General features: G+C 52.2%; 1 protein-coding gene across 6 annotated transcripts; it reads right to left on the bottom strand.

Moving 5' to 3' along the window:
* Positions 1-96: 96 nt before the first annotated feature.
* RTKN (rhotekin) lies at positions 97-15,743 on the bottom strand. 6 transcript variants are annotated; one of them, XM_059405794.1, is made up of 13 exons: positions 15,080-15,170; positions 12,944-13,360; positions 6,407-6,606; positions 4,641-4,702; positions 4,457-4,510; positions 4,242-4,359; positions 3,828-4,037; positions 3,015-3,109; positions 2,806-2,912; positions 2,441-2,569; positions 1,642-1,810; positions 1,377-1,481; positions 365-791 (listed from the first exon to the last, which is right to left on the bottom strand). In XM_059405794.1, exons 2-13 carry the CDS (start codon positions 13,013-13,015, stop codon positions 457-459), a joined length of 1,656 nt encoding a protein of 551 aa, XP_059261777.1. In that variant the 5' UTR covers positions 13,016-13,360; positions 15,080-15,170; the 3' UTR covers positions 365-456. The 6 variants fall into 6 exon arrangements, with proteins under 6 accessions (XP_059261778.1, XP_059261779.1, XP_059261777.1 ...); XM_059405793.1 differs by lacking the exon at positions 15,080-15,170 and adding an exon at positions 13,719-13,940; XM_059405795.1 differs by lacking the exon at positions 12,944-13,360 and having other exon boundaries at positions 97-528; positions 15,080-15,743.
* Positions 15,744-22,352: the final 6,609 nt, after the last annotated feature.

Below are 22,352 nucleotides of genomic sequence, written 5' to 3'. Positions count from 1 at the left end.
TATCACAGACCGGTCATCTAAGCTCCAGGGATGAGGGGAGGGGACAGTTCCAGACCAAGTGGAGAGGCAACCTATCCTCAAGAACCAGGTGAGGGCTGCCGTTAAATAACTTTAATGCTTGATGTGAGAGTCACAGGGAGGTGCGCTCCCTCCCAAGGCTCTTTAGTGCCATCCTCAAAGCTGGTTAGTGCAGGGAGGTAGGGCAGGATTGGTTCCAGTTTTCTCCCAGGAAGGGTTTGGGGGGTCCAAGGCAGTCCCATGAAGGAGCCCCTCAACACCTTGGCAAGCACAGCTGAGGAGGGGCTTCTGCTCCCACCCCCCAGCCTACCCCCAGTCCAGCAGAGGAAGGGGAGGCCAAGCTGGCCAACCTGCTGCCGACAGCGCCGCACCCGGAGCCCAGCTGCTTGTAGGTTGTCTCTTCCTCTGGCCAGATCCTGCGGCCAGCACCTTTCTCTCTCAGACTGGCGACTGGAGCCAAGTGCGGGGTGGGCCTTTGCTGAAGAAGCCTCTGGATCGTGGGGATCGCTGCTGGGGGAGAGGGGCAACGGAGCGGGAAGCCCCAGGGGAGTGGTCTGGGGGGACGGCATCCAGGGAGAATGTTCGGGGTCGCCCCCAGGGCATGGGGTGGGTCCGAGGTGGGGCTGGGGCCACTGAGGCAGGTGAGCAGGGGTTAGGCAGGGCAGGCTGTTCTGTAAACATTGCTAGCCAGGGTGGGGGTGTCTCCAGCCTTGTGCCCTCCCGCTGGGCCAGGATGTCTGTCACCGCTGCGATGTCATCCAGCGGCTCAATAGCTGTGACACCAGGAAGGGGTTGAGGGGAGGGGGCCAGTCAGAACTTAGGCCCCAGGCCTACCCAGCCCTGACCATCACCTGTCACTGTAATAGGAGGAAAGCAAAGCCCGGATCTCAGCTGAGATTGTGTTATCCTGCAGGAGAAGCCCCTCACCTGGGCCCCCTGGAGCCATGGGCTCTGATAAGACTATGGGATACAGGGTGCAGGGGGGATGGAGATGAGGGGGTGGGCAGAAGTGGGTGAAAAAAAAATCAAGAAAAGAGGAGGAAAATGAAAGCAGTGCCAAGCAAGTGAAGGGTCAGAGGAAGAGACGGGAATCCGCATGCAGAAAGGGAAACAGAGAAGAAGAAATTAGGAAAGAAATCCATAAAATGAATCCGGCTCTTTGGGGGTTGGTTTGGAACTTTGGTGGAGATGGCTCTAAGAAGAGCTGGAGAAGAGAAACAAATACAACAGGACCGAGAGGGCCTTGGGTCCCCAGAGCTCTGCCTCAGCCTGTTGCTTGCTCTGTTCCCATTATCTGGGCTGCCTTGAAGCCCCCAAGCCCACCTGCCGTCAGGTTCCCGGAGTGTCCTTTCACTCACCCATCTCATGGTACAAGGACCCCTGTTTGGCCAGGACTTGGGGTGGTTTCCGGGGAGCAGGGGTTTCAATCTTCATGATTTCATCACAGCACTGCTTCCACTGGCCTGAAGGGAGAGCCATGACTAGGGTGGGAGGAGGAAGACTGAGAGGGTCAGGCCTTCCCCTCCCCCGCTACATTCCCTTCCACACTTTCTGGAAATAGAGCCTTTTGATAAAAATAAACCCCAGCCCACCCAAAGGTTCAAACCAGCCCCCTCCTCTTACTCATGTCAAAGAAAAGCTGCCACAAAGCCTCCATCCAGCTATGCAGGGCTCCTCGGCTCTCTGTCTGAAGGGTGTGTGTCACCTCATCCTCCCCATACCGGTTACTGATGCTCAGGGTCAAGGGCCGGCCTGCAGCCTGGTCCGGCTCCCCTGCCCGGACTCGAGTCTCCTGCAGGAGAAGGAAGGGGTCGTCTTCACCTTGGTCACAGAAGTCAGCGGTCACAGATACCAGGCAGGCTTGCTCATCCCTGCCTTAGAAGGAAGAGCTGGTTGGGTCTCTCATCTGCCTCCTATTGAGCAGAGCAGGAAGGAACAGCAAGAAAGGACTGGGGGTGAGATAGAGTCCTCAGGAAAGAGGAGCAGACAGAGACGGGATTGAGGGAGGCACAGAGGCGGGCAGGAATGCTGAGGCCTAATATCCCTCAGTACTTTCATAAAAGTCATCAGGAAAGCTAGCAAAAGGGCTTGGAAATTAAGAGGGGTCATTGGACTTGGGTTGGGAGACAAAGCCAAGAAAGGGGGAAGAAAATGCAGAATGGAATTTGAGAGAAAAGGCAGAAAGAGAATGAAAATCCTAAACTGGCCATGGGACCCTCTGGGACTTGACAGGGGCTAGCGCTAGTGAGAAGAGCCTTTTCCAGTGACCCCGGTGAGAACACTCCTGGCCCTGAAGCTGGGTGCGGTGCTGCTAGGAACAGCAGGCCTGACTTCCATCTCTCTGCACCCACCCTCCTGGGACCTGAAGGAGACGCTCCTGGGCCCAGGCACCTGGTAGCTTTACCACCAAGGGATCCATCACCTTGTTGATGGCAATAGTAAACAACGGCTCTTCCCCAGTGTCTGCGTCTTCGGGTTGCCGGTAACAGAAGAGGCTTGTGCCTTTCAGGACTCCATGCACTCGCGCCCAGTCCTGCAGCTCCCCAGCTTGCTGCACAAATGACTCAAGGTTTCCTGGGGGAATCACACCCCCAATACCCTTCTTCCCATTCCCCCACTGAGAGTCTGTTCCTTTCTGCCCACCCTCGTGTCTGATCCTCCTGTCTTCTTGCTATAACCCTCCTTCCTCCACCCAGATCTTGACTTTCCAATAGTCCTTCGGTGCCTAGATGATCCAGCTGTCCTTTGCCTTCTCCAGGTTCCCTTCTCCGCCTCAGGGCCCCTCACCTGCACCCTGAGGGTACCACTGGCGGTAGGCTGAGTCATGCAGAGAGGCTGAGCCACCAGGCGGCAACACACGCTACCATAGAGGGGAAGCCAGGCGGGGTTCTCCTCTGGGGAATAGGAAGTTTAGGGTAAGGGTGGTGAACGAAAGGGACCATCCCACAGCCCCTCTTCTCACTGTCCAGCGTCCCCGCCCTCCACAACAGACTCACCATGGCTAGCGAGGGTGAGGTCGTGTGTGCGGAACCCATCCTGCACTGCCGCCAAGGTGAGCGTGGTGTGAGCCAAGAGGTGGTAACGAGGACCACTACACAACAGAGAAGTGGGCCTCAGCCTGGCGCCAGGCCTCCTAGACTGCAGGAAAACTAGCTGGCCTCCCCCACAGGGGTAAGGATATTTCCCCAGCTCCTGCTAAGTGCCACGTCCTGTGCTTCCTGTGCTTCCTGTGCTTCCTGTGCTTTACGTATGTTATCCCACTGTATTCCCACGACAGCCTTGGGAGGTTGGTGGCATTGTTTCGCGAATAGATGAGAGAGCCTGAGGCTTAGAGAAGTTAAGAAATTTGCCCATAATTCACAGCTGGTAGGTGGTAGAGTTGGAATTTGACCTCCTGTCTGTCTCCAAAGGTAGCAAAGTCACTGCCCTAGAGCTTCTCCAACTGCTGCTTAGAGACCCAGTGTCTCTGGGTGCTTCCAGGCACCAGCAGGCAACCCCACGGGACCCAGGCTACTTCGTGCCAACCAGGGCACTCTGTCCTATCCACATAATATGCATTTGCTGCTGCAAAAAATTCAAGCCCCCCCAAACAGCTCTACCTACATTCCTACTGGTCCTCTTGGTTGACTTGGGGCTGGCTCCAGGGCACAGGCTAGGGTGTATCCCAGCCAAGTGACCGCCACTCATTCATGTAGGCCTGCATGCTGTGGCAGTGGCACAGAATAGGTTTGCATGCTCGACACAGCTCAGAGGCCAACGGAGGCCAGGATATATGCAGCTGAGGGCAGTGGGGGCATGTAGGGCCTTACCCCACAGCTGGGGTGGGGAGCAGAATGGGACTGCTCCCCGAACCTGACGCACTCTCCAGTGACGCCCGGACACGCCTCCCAGAGGAGCGGCCTAGGGAGCTGCTGAGTTTGGTGGCAAGCCTCTTGGGGGCTCCAGCCAGGGCCCCCTCCTCTTCCAAGCAGGCTCCGTACAGCTCCAGTCGCAGTTCAAAATCTGGCCCTGCCTCGGTGCTATAGGAGGGTGGGCGGAAGAGAGAAGGCTGGTCCTGGGGAAGTTCAGGGAGGCATGAGGGGGTGGGCGGGGTGGAGGATGACGTGGTGCGAGTACAGGACAGCTGTCCAGGTGAGGCCCATCTTCCTTCCTCCCCTGCAGCTCCATCCAAGGACTGGAGGAGACTGGAGAAAGGAGGGAGCCCCCAGGGACAAGGCACTCACAAGAGCACGTTGTTCTGAAAGGAGATGTCTGTGAGGGTCCTGTCCACCAAGATCATCTCTGTGTCCTGAATGTGTTCCCCTAGCTGCAGCAGCAGGAACACAGCCCAGCGGTGCAGGTCTGGGGACAGAGGCCCAAACTAGTAAGCACGGTGCCCCACGAGAGTCTCCAACCTCAGGTCACTCCCTCAGTTTGTCCCAGCATGTGTGGAACTCACCGCCTTTGTTCTTGAAATATTCTGTGTCCTTCCACATGAGTGGAATCCGGAGGTCTGAGGAGCAGAGGAGGAGCAGGAAGGGATGTTGAGACAGGGCAGGAGATCATGTGGTTGGCCAAGGAATGCCAGCAGCTAGGGGGCCGGGGTGGGGTGGGCAGTGATGGGGAAGAGCTGTGTTTCTTACCGGAGATGCAGACACGGCCTCGGCAAGGGGAGCGCTCAGCAGGTGGCCCGCTATCTGAAGGCCTGTGGGCAAATCCAACCCCGTTGTGGTTCTCAAGGGCTCTAAGATGCCTCCAGCCCAGGGCCTAGCCCCCAGGTCCCCAGCCAGACTGACAGGGCAGGGCTGAGGCACTGTTTGAGCTGTCACTTGAACCCAGGGGTTCACCAGGCCTGGGGACACCAGAGGCACATTAGTTCACAGGAAGTACAAGCTCCAGGCTCCTCCCCCTCCAAGCACCCTCTCTGACCATCTCCCCCAGACCCCTGCCAGGCACAAGTAAGGCTTGAGGGAACAGGTGCCTGCAGAGAGACTCCTTTTCAAGGGCTCATCTCCACTAAACCCCAGACCTGGAGAAGTTTGCAGGCTTTCTTTTTAACCATAGGGGAGGCTGTGCTTTACCATCTTATCACTTCTTCGATGTAGGACAGTACTGGGGTGGTTGGAAAATCAAGAACACAAGTGAAGAACATCTGTGTTCCATTTGCCACAAACCTCTCTCTTCCCTCCTCCTCAGCTTTGATTTCTTCTCTACCATCCCTAGGTAGGCTTAGCCTTCCCAGTACCCCAAGTTCCTCGGCCCCCAGTGCAGCGGCCCAGACACCTGGCCTTTCTCCCTTCACCCATCAGGAGCACTCTCTGAGTTTGTGTCTCTCCTCAGGTGGACAGCCAGTTCAGCCACCCAATTCAGAAGGTCACTAATGTCATTAGCAATTTAGTAAGGCCTTAAGCTAAACAGTGTGCCACTGAGTGAGGGCAAAGCATTTAGTTGTCAGCGATCTGGGGTGTACTTCACCCCACACTGCCTAGGCTGGGTGGGACTTTGGCAGGGCAGAGCCTGTTGAGGGCTGCCTCTCAGGAGACCTCAAATTCACATTAGGACCTGCCCCCCCCCCCCCCCCCCTCTGCTTGCCCGTTAGCTTTGTGGGGAAGCCACAGAGCTGGTTATCTGCCTTCCCCTGGGGGCTTCATAGATGGGCTCTGGAGGGCTCCTGGTGACCCCTTCTTGTGGCAGCCTTCACGGCAGAGCTGCGATGGGTGTCACGCCAGAGAAAGCTGGCACTTTCTCCCCACTCAGCCCTGTGGGGTCAAGCAGGCTTATTTTGCCAGCAGCCAGTTTTCCAAATGATCAGTTTACCCAAGTGGCCAGTTCTCAGAATGATAAACTTGCCAGGTATTTTCTCCAACATTTAGTTGTAGCTGAGCATCACCTCAGCCATCCGGCTGCAGCTTTGTCAGACCGCCAGCGCGAACTGTCGGTGCAGCTGGCGTTTCACATCCGGAAGCTGACCCCTTTTAAAATACATCTAATTTATGTGACCAGGGAGGTGTTCCCTTAAACACTGTTTTATTATTCCCTTTTTCAAGCAGTGCTTGTGCTGGTGAACCTCAGGTACGCTCTTGTCAATCTGTGGTCAGCTGGCCACCCAGTGAACTGACTTCGGGAAGTTAGCTTTCCAGAAGCCACCCAGCCCGCCCCCTCAGACCATCGGCAGCACTTAGGCAAGAAGCACGTTTACATTCTCAGCCCTCAGCCCGCCAGCCTTTCACCAGATACGCTGCTTTCCTGAGCCCAGCCTGAGCTACTCACCAGTGCACCTTTGGGCAGCACATTATGGTGAGAAAACACCAAGGGGTCTCCCAGGCTCTGACAAGGCTTCGTGGGGACGTCATCCTCAGGGTGACCCACACCCCCAAACACACACCCTGGGCCACTACCCTTTGCTCACCGCCGGCCAGTCTTCCTCAGCACCTGCGCCTCCTTCCGCCGCTGCAGCTCGCCCATGTAGCTCAGGATGCGGCTGTTGCACACCAGCAGGCTCTTGGTGGCCTCCAGAGCCTGCTCTCTCTGGGAGCAGGCTGCCAGCAGCTTGCAGGCCCCTTCCCTCATCCGGATCTCATGGTCTAGCTTTCTCTGCAACTCTGTGTCCTAGACAGAGTGGGGGAAAGGATGAGACGGAAATGTTGGTTGGGGACAGGCTGAAGCATGCTCTAGACCCCAAGCAGGATGTGTTCCAGAAGAAACTAAGAAACATGTTTCAGGTAACTCAGCCTCACCTGCCCAATAATAACCAGAGAAACTTTGTAAAAATACAGATGTCCTTATGCATTTGATGGTAGGAGCATAAATTCCACTGGCTTGTTTTGAGCACAATTTGGAAAAATCTATGAAAACTAGAAATTCACATATCCTCTGATCCAGCTATTCAATATCTAGTAGGAGTTTATCTACAAATAGTTTAACTACAAGTAGTTTAACTACAAATAAAGTTACACATGTAAGCAAAGCCACATTCATTCTAACACTGTTTTAAAACACCAAGATTAAAAGTCCTTCACTCATGGGAACCTGGCTGGCTCAGTCCCTGAAGCTTCTGCCTTCGGTTCAGATCATGATCCCAGAGTCCTAGGATCGAGCCCCACTTCAGGCTCCTTGCTCAGCAGGAAGCCTGCTTCTCCCTCTCCCACTGCCCCTGCTTGTGTTCCCTATCTCGATGTGTTTTTCTCTGTCAAATGAATCTCAAAAGAAAAAAAAAAAAGTCCTTCACTCAGGCATTGGTTAAATAAGTCACCGCACTCCTGTGGAATATGGAATACTACAGACATCAAAGATTTAGGTAGACATATATATGTAGATATAAAATACTCTTCAAAATGTATGAAGTGAGGGGGCGCAGGGGGGCTCAGTCGGTGAAAAGCATCTGACTCTTGATTCTGGTTCAGGTCATGATCTCAGTGTTCTGAAATTGAACACTGGGTCAGGCTCTGTGCTCAGCAAGGAGTCTGCTTTGGGATTCTCCCTGTCCTTCCTCCTGCTTGTGCTTGCACAGTTGCACAGGTTCTTTCTCTCTCACCCCCCCCCAAAAAAAAAAAAAAAAAAAAAAAAATATATATATATATATATATATATATATATGTTATACAAGTGGTAGCATGCTGTGATACTCTCTTCTCACTTCATATAAAACAGACACTGTAGGCCTGGGTGCCAGGAATGGAAAACAGATTTATACTACTTTAAAATATATCCTTCTTTTCTTCTGTGCTACTGGAAATTGTGTTACCTTTTTTCCCCCCCCAGAGATGGAGAGAGAATCTCAGCAGGCTCACACCCAGTCGGGAGCCGAATGTGGGGCTCGATCTCATTACCCTGAGATCATGACCTGAGCCAGAATCAAGAGCTGGACAGTTAACCAATTCAGCCCCTCAGGCACCCCTTGTGTTACCTTTAAAAAAAATTAAATCCTTTCAGTTAAACATAGGCATGCACATGCGCGTGCACGTGCACACACACACACACACAAACACACACACACTATCAGGCTCTACTTCAGACTTGCAGAATAGAATCTCTAAGAATTTAGTGGGTGTGTTTTTTTGGAAATTCCCCAAATGGTTCTGAGGTGTAGCCAGGGCCAAGAACCACCAACTAAAGAAAATGGACAAGATAGTAAAGACCCTCCTGGGTTACCCTGAAGACTCAAGTGATGGGGAACATCTAGTTGGCAAGGGATCTGTGCAGGAGCATACCCCCTACAGCGTTCACCCATACTTCACAGAACCCTGTACAGGCTCCAGATTAGGGGCTCTGCCACCTGCTGGCCCTCTCAGCTTGGGAAGTTGAGGAGAGAGGCAAGGACTGGGGATGGGGAGGCAGGTGGGGCAGGAGATCAGGAGTGAGGGGCAAAACAGGTGTTATTCACAGCTGTGAATAAGGATGGGAGGTAGTGTTTAGGCACTGAGACAGGCACCAGGGTTCTAAGGAACATTCACTCAGAAAGAGCCCTGGAGGTCTCGGCAGAGAGCGAAGGGCGAGAGCACCAGTTTGACATAAAATAAATCTGGGTCTGAGTCAGTCCTGCCAGTCTTGAGAAGCTGAGAAGAAACTTACTTAAAATTTACTCCACCTCCCTAAGACTTGGTTTCTCCATCTATAAAATGAGGTTGGAAGTAGTTGCACACGCTAGAACTGCGAGGATTCAGTAAGCCAGGAATGTAAAGCATTTAGCACAGTGCCCAGCGCATAGTGTGGATGAATGGTGAGGATGCTTTCTTTAAATGCTACTTTGGCAGAAGTAGCATTCACCCAACAAACCTTGGAGCATCCCTATGCTGTCCGAGGGCCCACATTTAAAGTCCAGCTGGGCAGTGAGAGATGCAGACACTAATGGCTGCCCCGTAAGTGCCTTGTCATGGCATAAACACACTCGTGGGAGACAGCCCTGTTTGCTTCTGGCTGAGGTGATGGGGAAGGCTTCAGAAAGGAGGGGGAAGCCTAACTGCATGACAGAGTGAGCTTAGTTTGAGAGGAAGCCCAGGGAAGGCACCAGATAGGAAGAGAGGGGTGAACGTGATCACCCAAAACCTGTCTTCACCCTCACATCGGCTCTCACACTGTGCACTTGATTCTGTCCCCTGTGTCTCCAGCATTCAAGTCTCCAAGACCTGAACACCCTAGATTACTGCTTTCAAAAGCCTTGTCCAGCCTCTCTGCACACTCCTCCTTCACAATTTATTTCCTGGGCCACCACTGGGCTGGGCCTGACTTTCACCACCCCCTCCCACAGTTTCTCTTCCTGACCCTTCAGAAGTAGGCCAACCAGGTCCCAATGCCCCTTCCACCAGGAAGCCCTCCCAGACTACACAGCTCCTGCCGCCCCACTCCCCCAGCCCTGTCTGTCTGCACCAGGGTCCCACCTCTGCTAAGCTTTCCTGCTTGCCAACCCCCATCCCATTCTACTTCCAGCTTCACCCACAAACACCAGGAAATGATGAGAGAAGGGGGGAGGGAGGGGACAGAGAAGCGTGCTCAAGCCCTCTCCCAGCTAGTCTCTTTACCCGGGCCCCAGCACTCACGGATCCTTCCCTAGCCCTGTCCATTGCGCTCGAGGCACCAATGCTGGCAGTGCGCTGGGTCTGGGGAGTTGCAAGGGCTCCCGCCCGCCTGCCTGCCGTGGCGCTCAGGGCGCTGGTGACATCAGCTCCAAACTGCCGCGAGAGCAGGTTGAGGGGCTCCCCGGCGCAGGCGGTTCCTCCCTGCGCCTGGCAGGGCTAGGCTCCGGGCAGCAGAACCCTGAGACGCAGTTGTGTGCAACATTGCTCCCGGAGCTCCCCCGTCGCCCTGGATAGGGCTTTGGCCTTGGTGCCGCTAGAGCTGCAGGAGGCCCAGAGGCTCCTCCTGCTTTGTGGTTGCCCTCCAAGGTGACCCCTTGCCCAGGAGCACAGGGGAGGGAAGGGAGTATGTAAATTGGAAAAACTGGAGCGGTGGAAAAGTCTCTGGGCTCAGCCTGGATGAGCCCAACACCTCTGCTACCACCTCCCACCCCACTCTGGCCCCAGACCCACTCTCCCACAGCTTCAGGGAGGATAGGGTCCCAGAAATTCTGGCTCCCACCCTTTGGGCAGAGCATCTCTGGAATCCTGGCACTGTTTCTAGATCCCTATGCTTTGTCCCCATCTTGCCAATCCTGGGATAGCTTCTTGTCCCCCCTCCCCACTCACATACCCCTTTCTCCAGATGTAGGCAGTGTTTTCACTACTCTCCTGGGAAAGAGCCCAGAGTTGGATGTCAGCAGGACTTGGGTCAAGGCCCAAGGGGCTGAAGGAGGATGAGTCATGGGCAGAAGCCCAGCACACATTAGGCCCTCGTGGATGTCTTTTCCTGTCCCCCCCCCCCCCCCAGTTCTTTTCAGTCCCTGACTTACTGTTCTGCTTCTCATCACCTCTGTCCCCTTCAGAATCTCCACTGGGGCTAAATCCAAATCCTGGCTTGGGAATTTGACTAGCTGTGAGAACTTAGCCTCTGGAGACTATAAACTGGGGAGTGCCCCACCTCCTTCATAGTACTGTTTGAGAATTAAGTGAGAAAGTCTAATCACTACTTTGGACCAGCACATATTTAAGAACGACCCTTCTCTCACTCCCATCTTCCCTTTACTTGCAGTTTAAGTTGCTTCCTCCAGAAAGTTCTTGGATTTACTCTGCCACGACTACCTACCTCTCTGGCCAATCTCTGAAATATCAATGGATCTCTCTTTCTTGAGTGGGAACTGGGCGGAGGGAGGACTGCGGAGTTTGATGGAGAAGGAACATAGCATCCTCAGCCTGTACCCTAGCGGAGGTAGGAGAGGTGGCCAAAGTGAAATCTAAGCCCCATCCTCTGTTCCAGAACTCAGACAGGCCTCCCATGAAGAAAAATTACATGGGGAAGGGGGGTGGTGTGCACAGGGGAGTAGAGAAGATGCTGAATTTAAACATTTTAATACCTAGACCAGCTCTGTTCAATTACATCTCCGGCAGTGATGGAAATGTTCCATAGCCATCTTGAAATGGCTAGAGCAACCAAGAAATTGTTTATTTCACTTTAATTAACTAAATTATACATTCAAGTAGCCACATGTAACTAGTAATGCAGACAGCGCAGAGGAATAGGTTTCACCCCATGTGCTACTACAGGACAATAGGTAGTAGCAGAGTCCCAGTGGGCTCGCTGAGCACCTTTCTGCATATTAGAAAAAGGTAACCCTCTCTAGGCAAACAAGTTAGACAAAAGTGTCCCCTCCTGATATAGCCCTAAACTAGGCTAGGACTCCTGCCTCTGGCTGGTGCCCTTGTAAGGGAAACAACCCGCACACTTTGTGCCAGGGACATGCTGAGAAAAATCGCGAGTCCACGTCTGGGCTTGCTGGTCAAGAGTGCCGTGACTGACCAGCAGTCTCTGCTATGGTCCAGGGCATGGGCGCCAGGGCAGAGGGGTGCACTGGCAATAAATTTCCACTCCTGATCTGGACTCTTTACAGTCCCTCCTCTGACCTTCCTCAGCAGCAAACTCTTGCCTTGTCCAGGCAGTCACTTCCACAGCCTCCTTTACCTCCCCTATCTCAGTAAATGGCCACACCACCCAGCTTGGGCACACCTGAGAATCATTCCAGAGCTCCTTCTTTGCCATGAGGCAAATCCATGTTCAGTTCTTGAGGCCCATCCACCAACAAGCCCCATCAGATCCACCACCGTCATCGGAAATCCACCCCCTTCTCTGTCTCTATCATGAGCACTTCCAACCACAGCACCAGGTTCACTCCCCTAAAGCCATAACAACTTCCTATCTGGTGGTCTTCTGCTACCTCTCTTGTCAACTCTCCTCTCTCCTTCCCTCCATGCCTGCCTAGCCTATTCGCCACAGAAGCCCTTATTTTAAAACATTAGATGAGGGGCGCCTGGGTGGCTCAGTGGGTTAAAGCCTCTGCCTTCAGCTCAGGTCATGATCTCAGGATCCTGGGATGGACATCAGGCTCTCTGCTCAGCAGGGAGCCTGCTTCCCTTCCTCTCTCTCTGCCTGCCTCTCTGCCTACTTGTGATCTCTATCAAATAAATAAATAAAAATCTTTAAAAACAAAACAAAACAAAACAAAACCAAACATTAGATGAGTTGTTCCCCTGCTTAAAACCCTTGGGTGGGCCAACATCGCACCTAGAGTAAAAGGCCTTGTGTAAGGCCTTAATCTGGTGTCTGTCCATGATCTCAGCCCCAACTCCTGTGTTCCAGCCACACTGGAACTGGAGCACAACCTCATCTAAGAGCCTCTGCCCTTGCTATGCCCTCCAGCTGGAAAGCTCTTCCTCTAGTCTCCACGTATCTTCATATCTTTCTGGTCTCAGCTCATGATCTCATCACAGAGGCCTGCTCTGACCTCCACGCTGAATGCTGCCTTCCCCACCTGATGGGTGTTACACCCCTGTTTTTATCATCATGTCACTGGGGGGATGATTTCTGTGTTTACATGTTTATTGTATTCTCCCAGTTGAATGGTTCACTGAGGTATCCCATGGTCAACAAGGAGCTCAGCATATAGGCGGTGTTCAATAAAAGTGTTTAAGAATAAATAAATGAATAAACAGCTCCCTGCCACCTACAAGGCCATCAGATCCTTATATCCTGTCAGAGTCACCTTCCCTTCTCCAGCAAGGCCACATCCTTCCTGCAAACCTCTCTTACCCTGAAGTCTTCTCTTCTTCCCACACCTAAAAGGACCCCTGGGGCCCAAAACACAATCCACCCCCACCCCCAGAGCTTTCAGAAATAGGTGTGAAGGCCCTTTTGCCAACATAAGGCTGGTTGGCACTTAACAAGCAAGGCACACAGAACCACCTGTCCCTCTCCCCACTTGGAGCAGTGCCCCCCTCCCTCCTCAGCCCCTGCAGGGACCCGCAGGGCACAAACCCATGCTGGGTAGCACGCAGAGGAGTCCTGGGGGCGGGGGCGTTACCTCCAAGCTGAGCGCCATCTGCCGAATGTAGAGCATATTCAGGTCCTCCAGGATGTGCAATCTGTCCTGCATCTCTGTGCCCCCAGTGTCCCTTCCCCTGTGGACCCCTCCAGAGGGGGGGTGCTGGGCAGTCTCCACGCTGCTCCACAATTCCTCCTCCCGCTGCTCCCCTGGTCTTGAAAGAGTGGGCGGAGGGCAGAGGCTGCCCCTGTCCCTCTGCGCTCCTGTCACACCCCTCAGGCTGCTGGGACAAACCTTCCTTGCCTACCACTGTTCCAGGGCCCTGGTGGGAGCCAGGCATGGGAGGGGAGGAAAGCGAGGTGAGAATGAGCAGGGTCCCAGGAAGAGAGACCAGCTGCAGAGGGGTCTCTAGGCACAGAGTGTCCAGTCTTGCTTTGGTGGCAGCTGTTCTCCCAGCTGTGGAAGAAAAAGGCCCTTTCATTCCGACTCTGGCCCCTCCCCAGCCCCCGCCCACATCACTGGCGGGGTGGACAGAGAATCTGTGTGCCGGGAGGGCGTGAGGGGCAGGCACAGCTGGAAGGGGGCAGGGCGGGGCCGCCTCAGGCAGGTTTTATGGAGTTGTGGGGTTTGGCAGGAGGTCGCAGCTTTCAGAGTGGGGTTCTCACTCTCAGAAATAAGAGGATGGAACTGAGGACTTGTGGGGAGAGTGATCCCAGGGAGCTGGACAAAGGGGTAAAATGGGCCCAACCCCCAGAGCCACCTCTTCCAACTTGGGGCCTTGATCCAGCCCGCCCCACCCTGGGCTCACAATTACCTCGCTTTTCCAGCAGAAGGGAGGTGTGGGAGGGAGAAAGGCTGGGGTGTGCCTGTCTGCTGCTGCCCCCGCTCCCCTCTGCGGGCCCCTTCCCTTCCAGACAGGAAACCAGCCCCGATTCCCAGCCAGCTGCAGCTCTGCCACCTCCCCCCCCCTCCAACCCGGGCCCACGGAGTCCCCTCGGCGGCCGGCGGGCCCTGCGACTCCGCCCCGGCTCCACGGCACTGGCCCGGTAGGCCCGATTTGTCCCGGGGGCGGCCCCAGCCCACAGGCCCCTCCTCCTGGTCCCCGGGCCTCGCCTCTCCCTCCCCCACGCTGGCCCAGCACCCGGTTGCTGGTAAGAGTCCCGACTGAGCCCCTCTCCCCAGGTCCTCTAGCTTCTGAGTCAGAAAAGGCCTGGGACACGGGACATGGATGTGAAAGGGCCTTTGTTCTGGGCAGGCTAGGGGGGAAAGGGCAGAAGCCAGGCCTGGAATCCTGGCCCGGGGGAGAGGGGGCGGGAGGGAGGCCCCCTCACTTAACCCTTTCCAGGCCCAGCAGGGTAGGAGAGCTGACCTCAGGGACAGCCTCTTTGCTGTCGCTACTCGCCCTCTCAGTCCCAGACCTTTCAGCAACTCCCGAGTCTCTACCAGGAGTAACAGGTAGGGCTCGGACCCGGTGGAGGAGTAGAGCGGTGGGCCGGGGGAGGACCTGTCAGACTAGAGGCGGGACTACAAAGTTTTGGTGTGGTAAATAACCCAAAACGTTAAAAGGGATACCCCCTACACACACACACACACTCTCTCTCTCTCTCTCTCTCTCTCTCACTCTCCCCCACCCCCCGCCCCGCAGCCCTTCAGGGGCACAGAGAAGCAGCTGGGGAGGGCTTCAGCGAAGTGGTCAGATGTGGCCTAGGAGCCCAGTTGATGATGAAGGCTATCCCAGGCGGCTGAGACAGGTTGTGAGATGGGGCTGGAGGCCGGGGAAGAAGCGGGCGCCGCCGCCGCGGAGTCCGAGAGGTCTAGGGCCCGCCTACCTGCCCACCGCCCTTTGCCGGGGCGGGGTGGGGCGGGGGGATGCCCGGGAGAGGCCGGGTCCAGGCATGTTTTGGGAATCGAGTCTGCGGACCCTTACACTGAAGCCAGCCCGGAGTTTTTCCAGACAGAGGCAAGTCATCCCAACTGGTCAGACTGTCTAAGCTTTCTGAGAGGGGTCCGATGAACTTTCAGACGGTCCGCGCCTCTCTTGGGAAGTCAACAACAACGGGTTTGTACCTGCACCGCGGCATCTCCGCCCCTCGGCGCGGGCTGGGGCGAGGAGCCCCGGCAAGCAGGGCTATGGGAGCCGGGGAAGGGGAGGGAAGGCAGGGACGTGGGTCTCACCTCGGGCGGGTCGCTGAAGAGGCTGAGTCGGAAGCGGCCGCGTTTGAACTCCATCTCCAGGGCGGAGCCCCTGGCCACGGTGACCCGGCTCCGGTGGTTTCGCGAGAACATGCTGATTGCCTCACGCCTTTACCTACTCGGTGCGTTCCCAGAGCCGCCTGGCCGCGCCTGGTCTCGTCCGCCGCTGTCTCTCGACGCCCGCTTGCCGGTGCGGCCGGGAAGCTCTCGCTGCGCGGTTCCCAAACTCCGCCCCCGGAGACGACACCTGGGCCGGGCAGGGCGCGGCACCCTCCTCCACCCCCGCCAGAGGCCCGGCCGGCCCGGCCAGTCCTGGGGCGTCAAGCAGGCCTGGCCCGACAACCCGACAGCCAGGCACCCTACACCTCTTGAGCACTGCGGGGGCGCACCATCCGGTAGCGCCCCAGGCTCCGGCGCCTCACCTGGGCAAGGGGCGGGCCCAGGGAAGCCCCGCCCAGCAGCCGCCCCCACCTGGCAAGCCGCACTCCCCGCGCGCGGAAAATCCCTTGGCCGCAGGAATAGCCGCGTGGCACACTGCGGTTCTGGGAGAACGCTGGGACCGCGCCCAGTTGCGCCCCTAAGCAGCTTCCGAAGTGATCATCTCACTTCCTGCAATCCCAAATGTCCCTTCTTCGATCCCCCTCCCGCTTTAAATTTCCCATGCAGGGCTGCGTGCACATCCACCCAATTAGTGGGCAGTGCTTAAACACGTCTTGTAATCCCGTTCTGTCACTTATTAACCTTGGAGCCTCGACCCAATCACTGAACTTTCTGAGCTTCAGTTTTTCTCACCGGTTCAACGGGAGATATAGTGATTATCTCCTTCCTTCAGGTTGCAATGAGGATTACATACGAGAATAGGTGTAAAATGCCCAGCACAGTGCGGGCTTAAACGCCCCTTAAGTGTAAGCCCCTTAAGTGGACCTATGAAGATAAAGACGCAGGTGCAGCGCCTTGTGTCTTTGGAGGGGCACAGGTGACCTCAGCTCCCTGGACCCAGACCTTAAGCGCCTTAAGAGGGTGAGCTGATCATTGACCTCAGTATTGACTACTTTTCAGCTGCTGCTGGATGGCTAAGATTACCACTCAGTTTGTGAAGAAAAGGGGGCTCTCCTCACCTCCACAAAGCCTAGTAAGAGAGAAGGAAATGGCAGAGTATTAGCTTGCTGGCCACACTGGGGAGTCTTCTGGGGACTCCAGAACTTTCTGGAGAGCACTTTCGAGACAGTAGTGAAGCTCCTTCCTAGCAGATGGGCCAGAGCCAGAGAAATACTCACCTTTAGCTTTAGATACGTGACAATTGCTCTGCTGTGGTAAACTACTCAGTGTTCTACACAACCTGACTTAAATTACTTATGCAAAGGAGAAATTAATTGTTTTAAGGAACTAAAATGTCCCAAGGTCAGGCTAGAGGTGGCTTGACCCAGGCATTCCGTGTCATGAGGATGGGGTCTTTTCCCTTCCTCTAGTTCTACGTGGCTCCATGTCGCCTTCACTCTCCACAGCACATCATTGCCAAAAATTCCGGGTCTATATCTTTTCAGGGGAAAAGACAGCATCTGCTTCCTGAACCTCCTATACATGTCTTGGATTTACTATGGGCCATCTGGGATCTTTTATCCAACCTTTGTAGCCAGAGGGGTGGCCTGACCTGAACCAGTCACTATGCTGGGGGGGATTCTCTGTGCCAGTCAACCAGACCTGGGTCAGTTGGCCATTCCTGAAGACCAGCTGGAATGTACTGAGCTGGGAGAGGAGGGAAGGGAGAGGTAGTTTTCTTAAAACTGTTCCTGTATGACCACCAGAAGGTGAGGGAATGGACGCTGGACAGGAAGAACAGCAAACAGATTTGACATAGAAAAATCACATGGAGAAGGGAGTTTTTCTGGTCTGTAGGAAAGGCAGATCAAAAAATTTTATAAAATATGTGGACTCTGGAAGCAGCTTTTTCTCCCCAGGGTCCTGTTCCCTTGCTTTAATAAAATCACCATTTGCACACACACACACACAAAAAAAACGAAACAAAACAAAAATCTGTGGCCTCTGAGATAAACTTCAAAGGATGGGTGAGGAGGAAGAGGGGGAAAGGCATTGTTTCTTTTTTCCCCTTCCTTCCTTCCTTCTTGGTAAACTCTACCCCCAACACAGAGCTCAAACTCAGGACCCCTAGATGAAGAGTCACATGCTCCACTGACTGAGCCAGCCAGGCCCCCCGGAATTGTTATTTAGTTCTTCAAATATCGTTGTCACTTCTCTTAACTGTAAGCTCCTCAGGGAGGAACAGTCTGTCTTGTCCACTGCTTTATGCCCAGTGTCTGGCACAAAGGAAGTGCCCAGTCAACTATCAGTAAAGTAAATGAACACAGGAAATGCCTCAAGGAAACATGCAGATTTCAGAACACTTGACTGGGATGAATAGCTGGTAGATTAAAAGGGTTCATTTCAAACACTGGGGTTTTGTTTTGTTTTGTTTTTGTTTGTTTGTTTGTTTGTTTTTTAGCAGCAGAATGTGGTGTTTTGTTTTTCCAAATGAACTCTTACCTGGAATATGTGAAATAGAATCAACGGCTGTGATGGAAGCAGGTCTGGAGCCTCAACCATTGTCCTATCCCCAGGTCCTCAGCTGTGCTCATAGGCTCTGGGGAAGGGTTTGGAAGCCCCTGACAAAAGGTGGAAGAATGGAAGGCATTTGGAAGAGAGACAGAGCTCAAATCCTGCCTGAGAATTTGGACTCCATGTGACAGAATATTTTGCAAAAGAAGCAGCACAGTGAAGACTTGTATTTTACAGATTACAATCTGGCAGCCTTTTGCATAAATCAGTTGGAGGAAGTTTCTAGGGTCTAGTGACTAGGGTCAGGGAAGCCAGCTGACACCATTCATGACAGAGTGGAGAAACCAGGGTCAACAGTTCTGTGGATTTATTTATTTATTTATTTATTTATTTATTTATTTTTTAAGATTTTATTTATTTATTTGTCAGAGAGAGAGAGAGAGCAAGAGCGAGCACAGGCAGAGTGGCAGGCAGAGTCAGAGGGAGAAGCAGGCTCCCTGCAGAGCAAGGAGCCCGATGTGGGACTCGATCCCAGGACGCTGGGATCATGACCTGAGCCGAAGGCAGCTGCTTAACCAACTGAGCCACCCAGGCGTCCCAATTTTTAAGATTAAATTCCTTTTTGAAGACACAAAAACAGTTTTAAAAGAACACTCCTAATTGTACCACTTAAATATAATAGAAGGTAAATAAAATAAGAATAAAGGCATTTCTTCTCTACTATCAAAAAGAAAAACACTGAGACATTTGGTGCCATGGTGTACGGAAGCCCCACACAGGCTCATAAGAGACAACTGCTGAATATTTCAGAACTGTGCATCCCAGGTGTTAAAAGCACGGCTTTAATTAAAAATCGAACCTAAAAACAATGAAATAAATTATATTAAAGCAAAGGCGATAAAACTCATCACTTCCTAATTATTTCACTGTGTTTTCCTATATCTCTTGAGGTGATTTGCATTGATAGTATCGGTATAGTGGAAATGCTACGTAACCGTGAGCTATTGCATATCTCTTCCTAAGTTCCCATGTTCCATCACATCATGTTTGAAACTGGGTGTGGTGGGAGCAGTTACACAACAGAAACAGGTGAACACAAAAATCAGGTCTGGATTTTTTTTTTTCTTTTCCCCTAGAGAGCTTTTGTTAAAAATTTACCAGCATGCAATTGGTTTGCTGTACAATCTTTCCAACTTTTTCCTTTGCTTATGTAGGTATCTCTGTCTCTCCAGCTCTGAAGTAGATATTTGGAGTTGCTGGTCACCCGGTGTTCAAACCATTTTCCTGTTTCTGCGTGGTCCCCTACTGTGGACGATATTGGTAGGCTGAGGCTCTACCCTCTTTACGGCAGGTGGAGAAGGTCATTCATTTTCTCTCCCACTTCTTCACAGCCCAGGTGTAAGCACTTGGCCTAAGTCAACCGATTGGCATGCTTCCAACTGGACTGTGAATCTTGAAAGAGTGAAAACAAGACCCAGGAAGAATTCATGATATGATCGTTGCACCTGCAGTCCGTGAGGGGCGGGTAGCTGTGTCAGCAGAGAAGTCCTCATCAGGAGAGTACCATGGTGTGACTGGCGTACCCTCTGTGTAACCTCACCCACAGGTTGCTACTTCCTGGCCTCTGTTGGTTCCCACCCCTTATCAAAGGAAAGTACAAGAAGAGCCCAAAACATTTTTTAGTGCTGGGAAGTAAAAAAAGCACTCAACGCATGATGGAGACATGTCAAAAGGACACAGAAATCATCTTAAGGAAATGACCCATGACCAAAGCTGGGACGTATTTCAGCATCAAGACAAATAATGGTAGTAATGGATTACCACTCACTGACAGAAATAGGAAACCGTAATGATATAAATAACTACACACGTAAAGGAATGCAAGATGAAATCTCTTCACAGTAGCAATGCCCACTAATGTATGTAGTTGCAATAGTGGAATTAGAAAGATTCCATTGCCAATTATTATAGTACTGCTGATTCATACAGTAGTCATCAATGGATACTAAGCCTGATGGGTGGACGTTTGATGGGGAACAGGATATCAGAGTAGTTTCAAAGTATTTCCCCAGGAAATAGCTCATTAATTACAAAAGTGAAAATGATGACTCTCCAGTGGGGAAAACTAGCAGACAACAACTTGACCAGGTGATCAAGGTTAGAACATCAGTGGTGCTTTCTGATGGAACACACTGAGAAGAACACAGCAGAGTCTTTTTTGTATAGTACTCCCGCCAACAATTATGAGTCAGGACACAAGCAAACACTAGATGTATCCGGGTTGAGGAACATTCTAGGGAATCAAAGGCCTGTACTCGCTGTACTTTTTTTTTTTTTTAAGATTTTATTTTTAAGTAATCTCTACACCTAGTGTGGGTCTCAAACTTCAAACCCCAAGATTGGGAGTCGCAGGCTTTATGGATTGAGCCAGCCAGGTGCCCACAAAGGTTTGTACTTCCTAAAACTGTCAAGGTCATGAAAGATAGGGAAAGGGTGAGCAAATGTTTCAGATTAAAGCTGATCAAAGAGACATGACAAGGGAATGTACTGCATAATTCTGGATTTGGATCCTGGGCTTAAAAGGAAAAGTAGACATTGGGCAGCTGGTGAAACTTTTGAATGGGGTCTGTGGGTTGGACGGACTTTCTCTATCAGTGTTAATTTCCTGATTGAAAGGGTTGCACAAAGGTTATAGAACAGAGTACTTGTTTTGAGGAAATACTCGATGTGATATATTTAGGGGTGAAATGGCATCATGTCTGCAACTTTGTCTCAGATCGATCAGAAAAGAAATAACCATAATAGTAAATGTGGGGGATAGTAAACTTGAACAATCACAGCATCTGATTTTAGGAAGCAAGAGAGTTCTTTGTATTCTTCCTGCAACTCTTCTGCATGTTCGCAATTATTTCAAAAGAAATTGTGTTTTAAAATAAGGCTAAGAATTCAGGAGAACCAAGTTCTTCCTTTTAGCCTACAAACACCCTCAAACCTCTTCCACTCTAAACAAAGCAAAATAATGAAGCCAGTGGCTACTTGCTGTTGCCACTTCCTCCCTGCTGTGCATGAGGATGTTGAAGAAACACCATTGGGCCTGGTGTCAGGAAGCCTCTGTTGGAGGCTGGCTCTGCCACTCCCTAACTATGCCACTTTGGCCAAATCATTGAACCTCTCTGAGCCTTCTTCAGAGGCTCTCTGAGTTTCTGCATGAGGGAACAATACTGTCTCCCCTACGGAGAGGACCAAGGGAAAGTAGGGATATAAAACCGGGCGAGAGGGTACCTGGGTGGCTCAGTGGGTTAAGCCGCTGCCTTCTGCTCAGGTCATGATCTCAGGGTCCTGGGATCGAGTCCCGCATTGGGCTCTCTGCTCAGCAGGGAGCCCTTCCTCCCCTCTCTCTCTCTGCCTGCCTCTCTGCCTACTTGTGATCTCTCTCTGTCAAATAAATAAATAAATAAAATCTTTAAAAAAAAAAAAAAACCCAGGCGAGAAGCTATAATGTGTTTGACAAACACTAACTACAGGTGATCCCTCACTTTGACTCCTGATGGTACAGCACTATCGCCTTCACACCTCTTCTAGGAGCTCAGCCTGCCCTCTGCAGGACAGTATACAGCAGATCACACCCTTGGTCTCCTGATACTCTGATTGGGATGCCTTTCTTGGCTTTCTCTTGACTTCCTCTTCTCAACCCTGCCTGGCCGGTCGGCCTGCCTGTCCAGGACAGCTACTCACTCAGACCTGGTCCTTTCCTCTTCATCTGTTTGGTCATTCTGGAATGTCTCACTTACTCCATACCTTTGGGGGCACCTCTGTTTCTATGCCCATGACACCCCCACTCACACCTTTTGTACTGGATCCTCCAGTCAGTATTTCTCATCTCTGGGCATCCCTGCTGGCACTTCAAAATTCACCTTGGGCAACACTAACTGACTTGCTTCTCCTATGTTCTCTTTCTTATTTAACACACCACGCCCCCTCTAAAGACTTGAACTAGAAATGCACAGGTCATTTATTAGGGGTGCCTGGTGGCTCAGTCTAAGTGTCTGCCTTCAGTTTAGGTCATGATCCTGGGATCCTGAGATGGAGCACTGCATCAGACTCCATGCTCAGCAGAGAGCCTGCTTCTCCCTCTCCCTCTACCGCTTCTCCTGCTTGTGCACTGTCAAATAAATAAATAAAAATCTTTTTTAAAAATCATTTGTTATTGTTGTTGTCATTTGCTTATTGAACATCTACTATTTTCTAGATACTAGGTGCTTTGCATTCTTTTTTTTTTTTAAGATTTTATTTATTTATTTGAGAGAGAGAAAGAGAGCATGAGAGGGGAGAAGGTCAGAGGGAGAAGCAGACTGCCCATGGAGCTGGGAGCCCCATGCGGGACTCAATCCCGGGACTACGGGATCATGGCCTGAGCCGAAGGCAATCGCTCAACCAACTGAACCGCCCAGCCACCCCTCGGTGCTTTGCATTCTTGATTTGCTTTTTTACCTTGAAAGAGCTCTCTAAAGTAGATCCTACTTCATCCCATCTTACAAGGCTGAAATCTAGCGTTAAGAGTTTAAATAACTTGAGTTCAAGGTTATACAGCTAATAAATAGTGAAACTGGGTTTTTATAATAGGCTTGTCTGATTCCAAGGTTCATTCTCTTAATCTCAATCATTATATAACACTGACTTCTTCCTGAATTCCCATACATAA

This window comes from Mustela nigripes, chromosome 7, assembly GCF_022355385.1.
Source record: "Mustela nigripes isolate SB6536 chromosome 7, MUSNIG.SB6536, whole genome shotgun sequence".
In the NCBI taxonomy this organism is placed as follows: Eukaryota; Metazoa; Chordata; class Mammalia; order Carnivora; family Mustelidae; genus Mustela; species Mustela nigripes.
This window is presented reverse-complemented; position numbering and strand designations above follow the sequence as displayed.

Bases quoted from the DNA above. Each gene is read 5' to 3' on its own strand.
- RTKN (XM_059405790.1), bottom strand. From the start codon at position 15,190: ATGTTCTCGCGAAACCACCGGAGCCGGGTCACCGTGGCCAGGGGCTCC. The intron at 4,511-4,640 runs GTAAGAAACACA...TCTGCTCCTCAG, and splicing joins AGGCCGTGTCTGCATCTCCG to ACCTCCGGATTCCACTCATG. The intron at 792-1,376 runs GTGAGTGAAAGG...CTGGTGTCACAG, and splicing joins GTCCTTGTACCATGAGATGG to CTATTGAGCCGCTGGATGAC.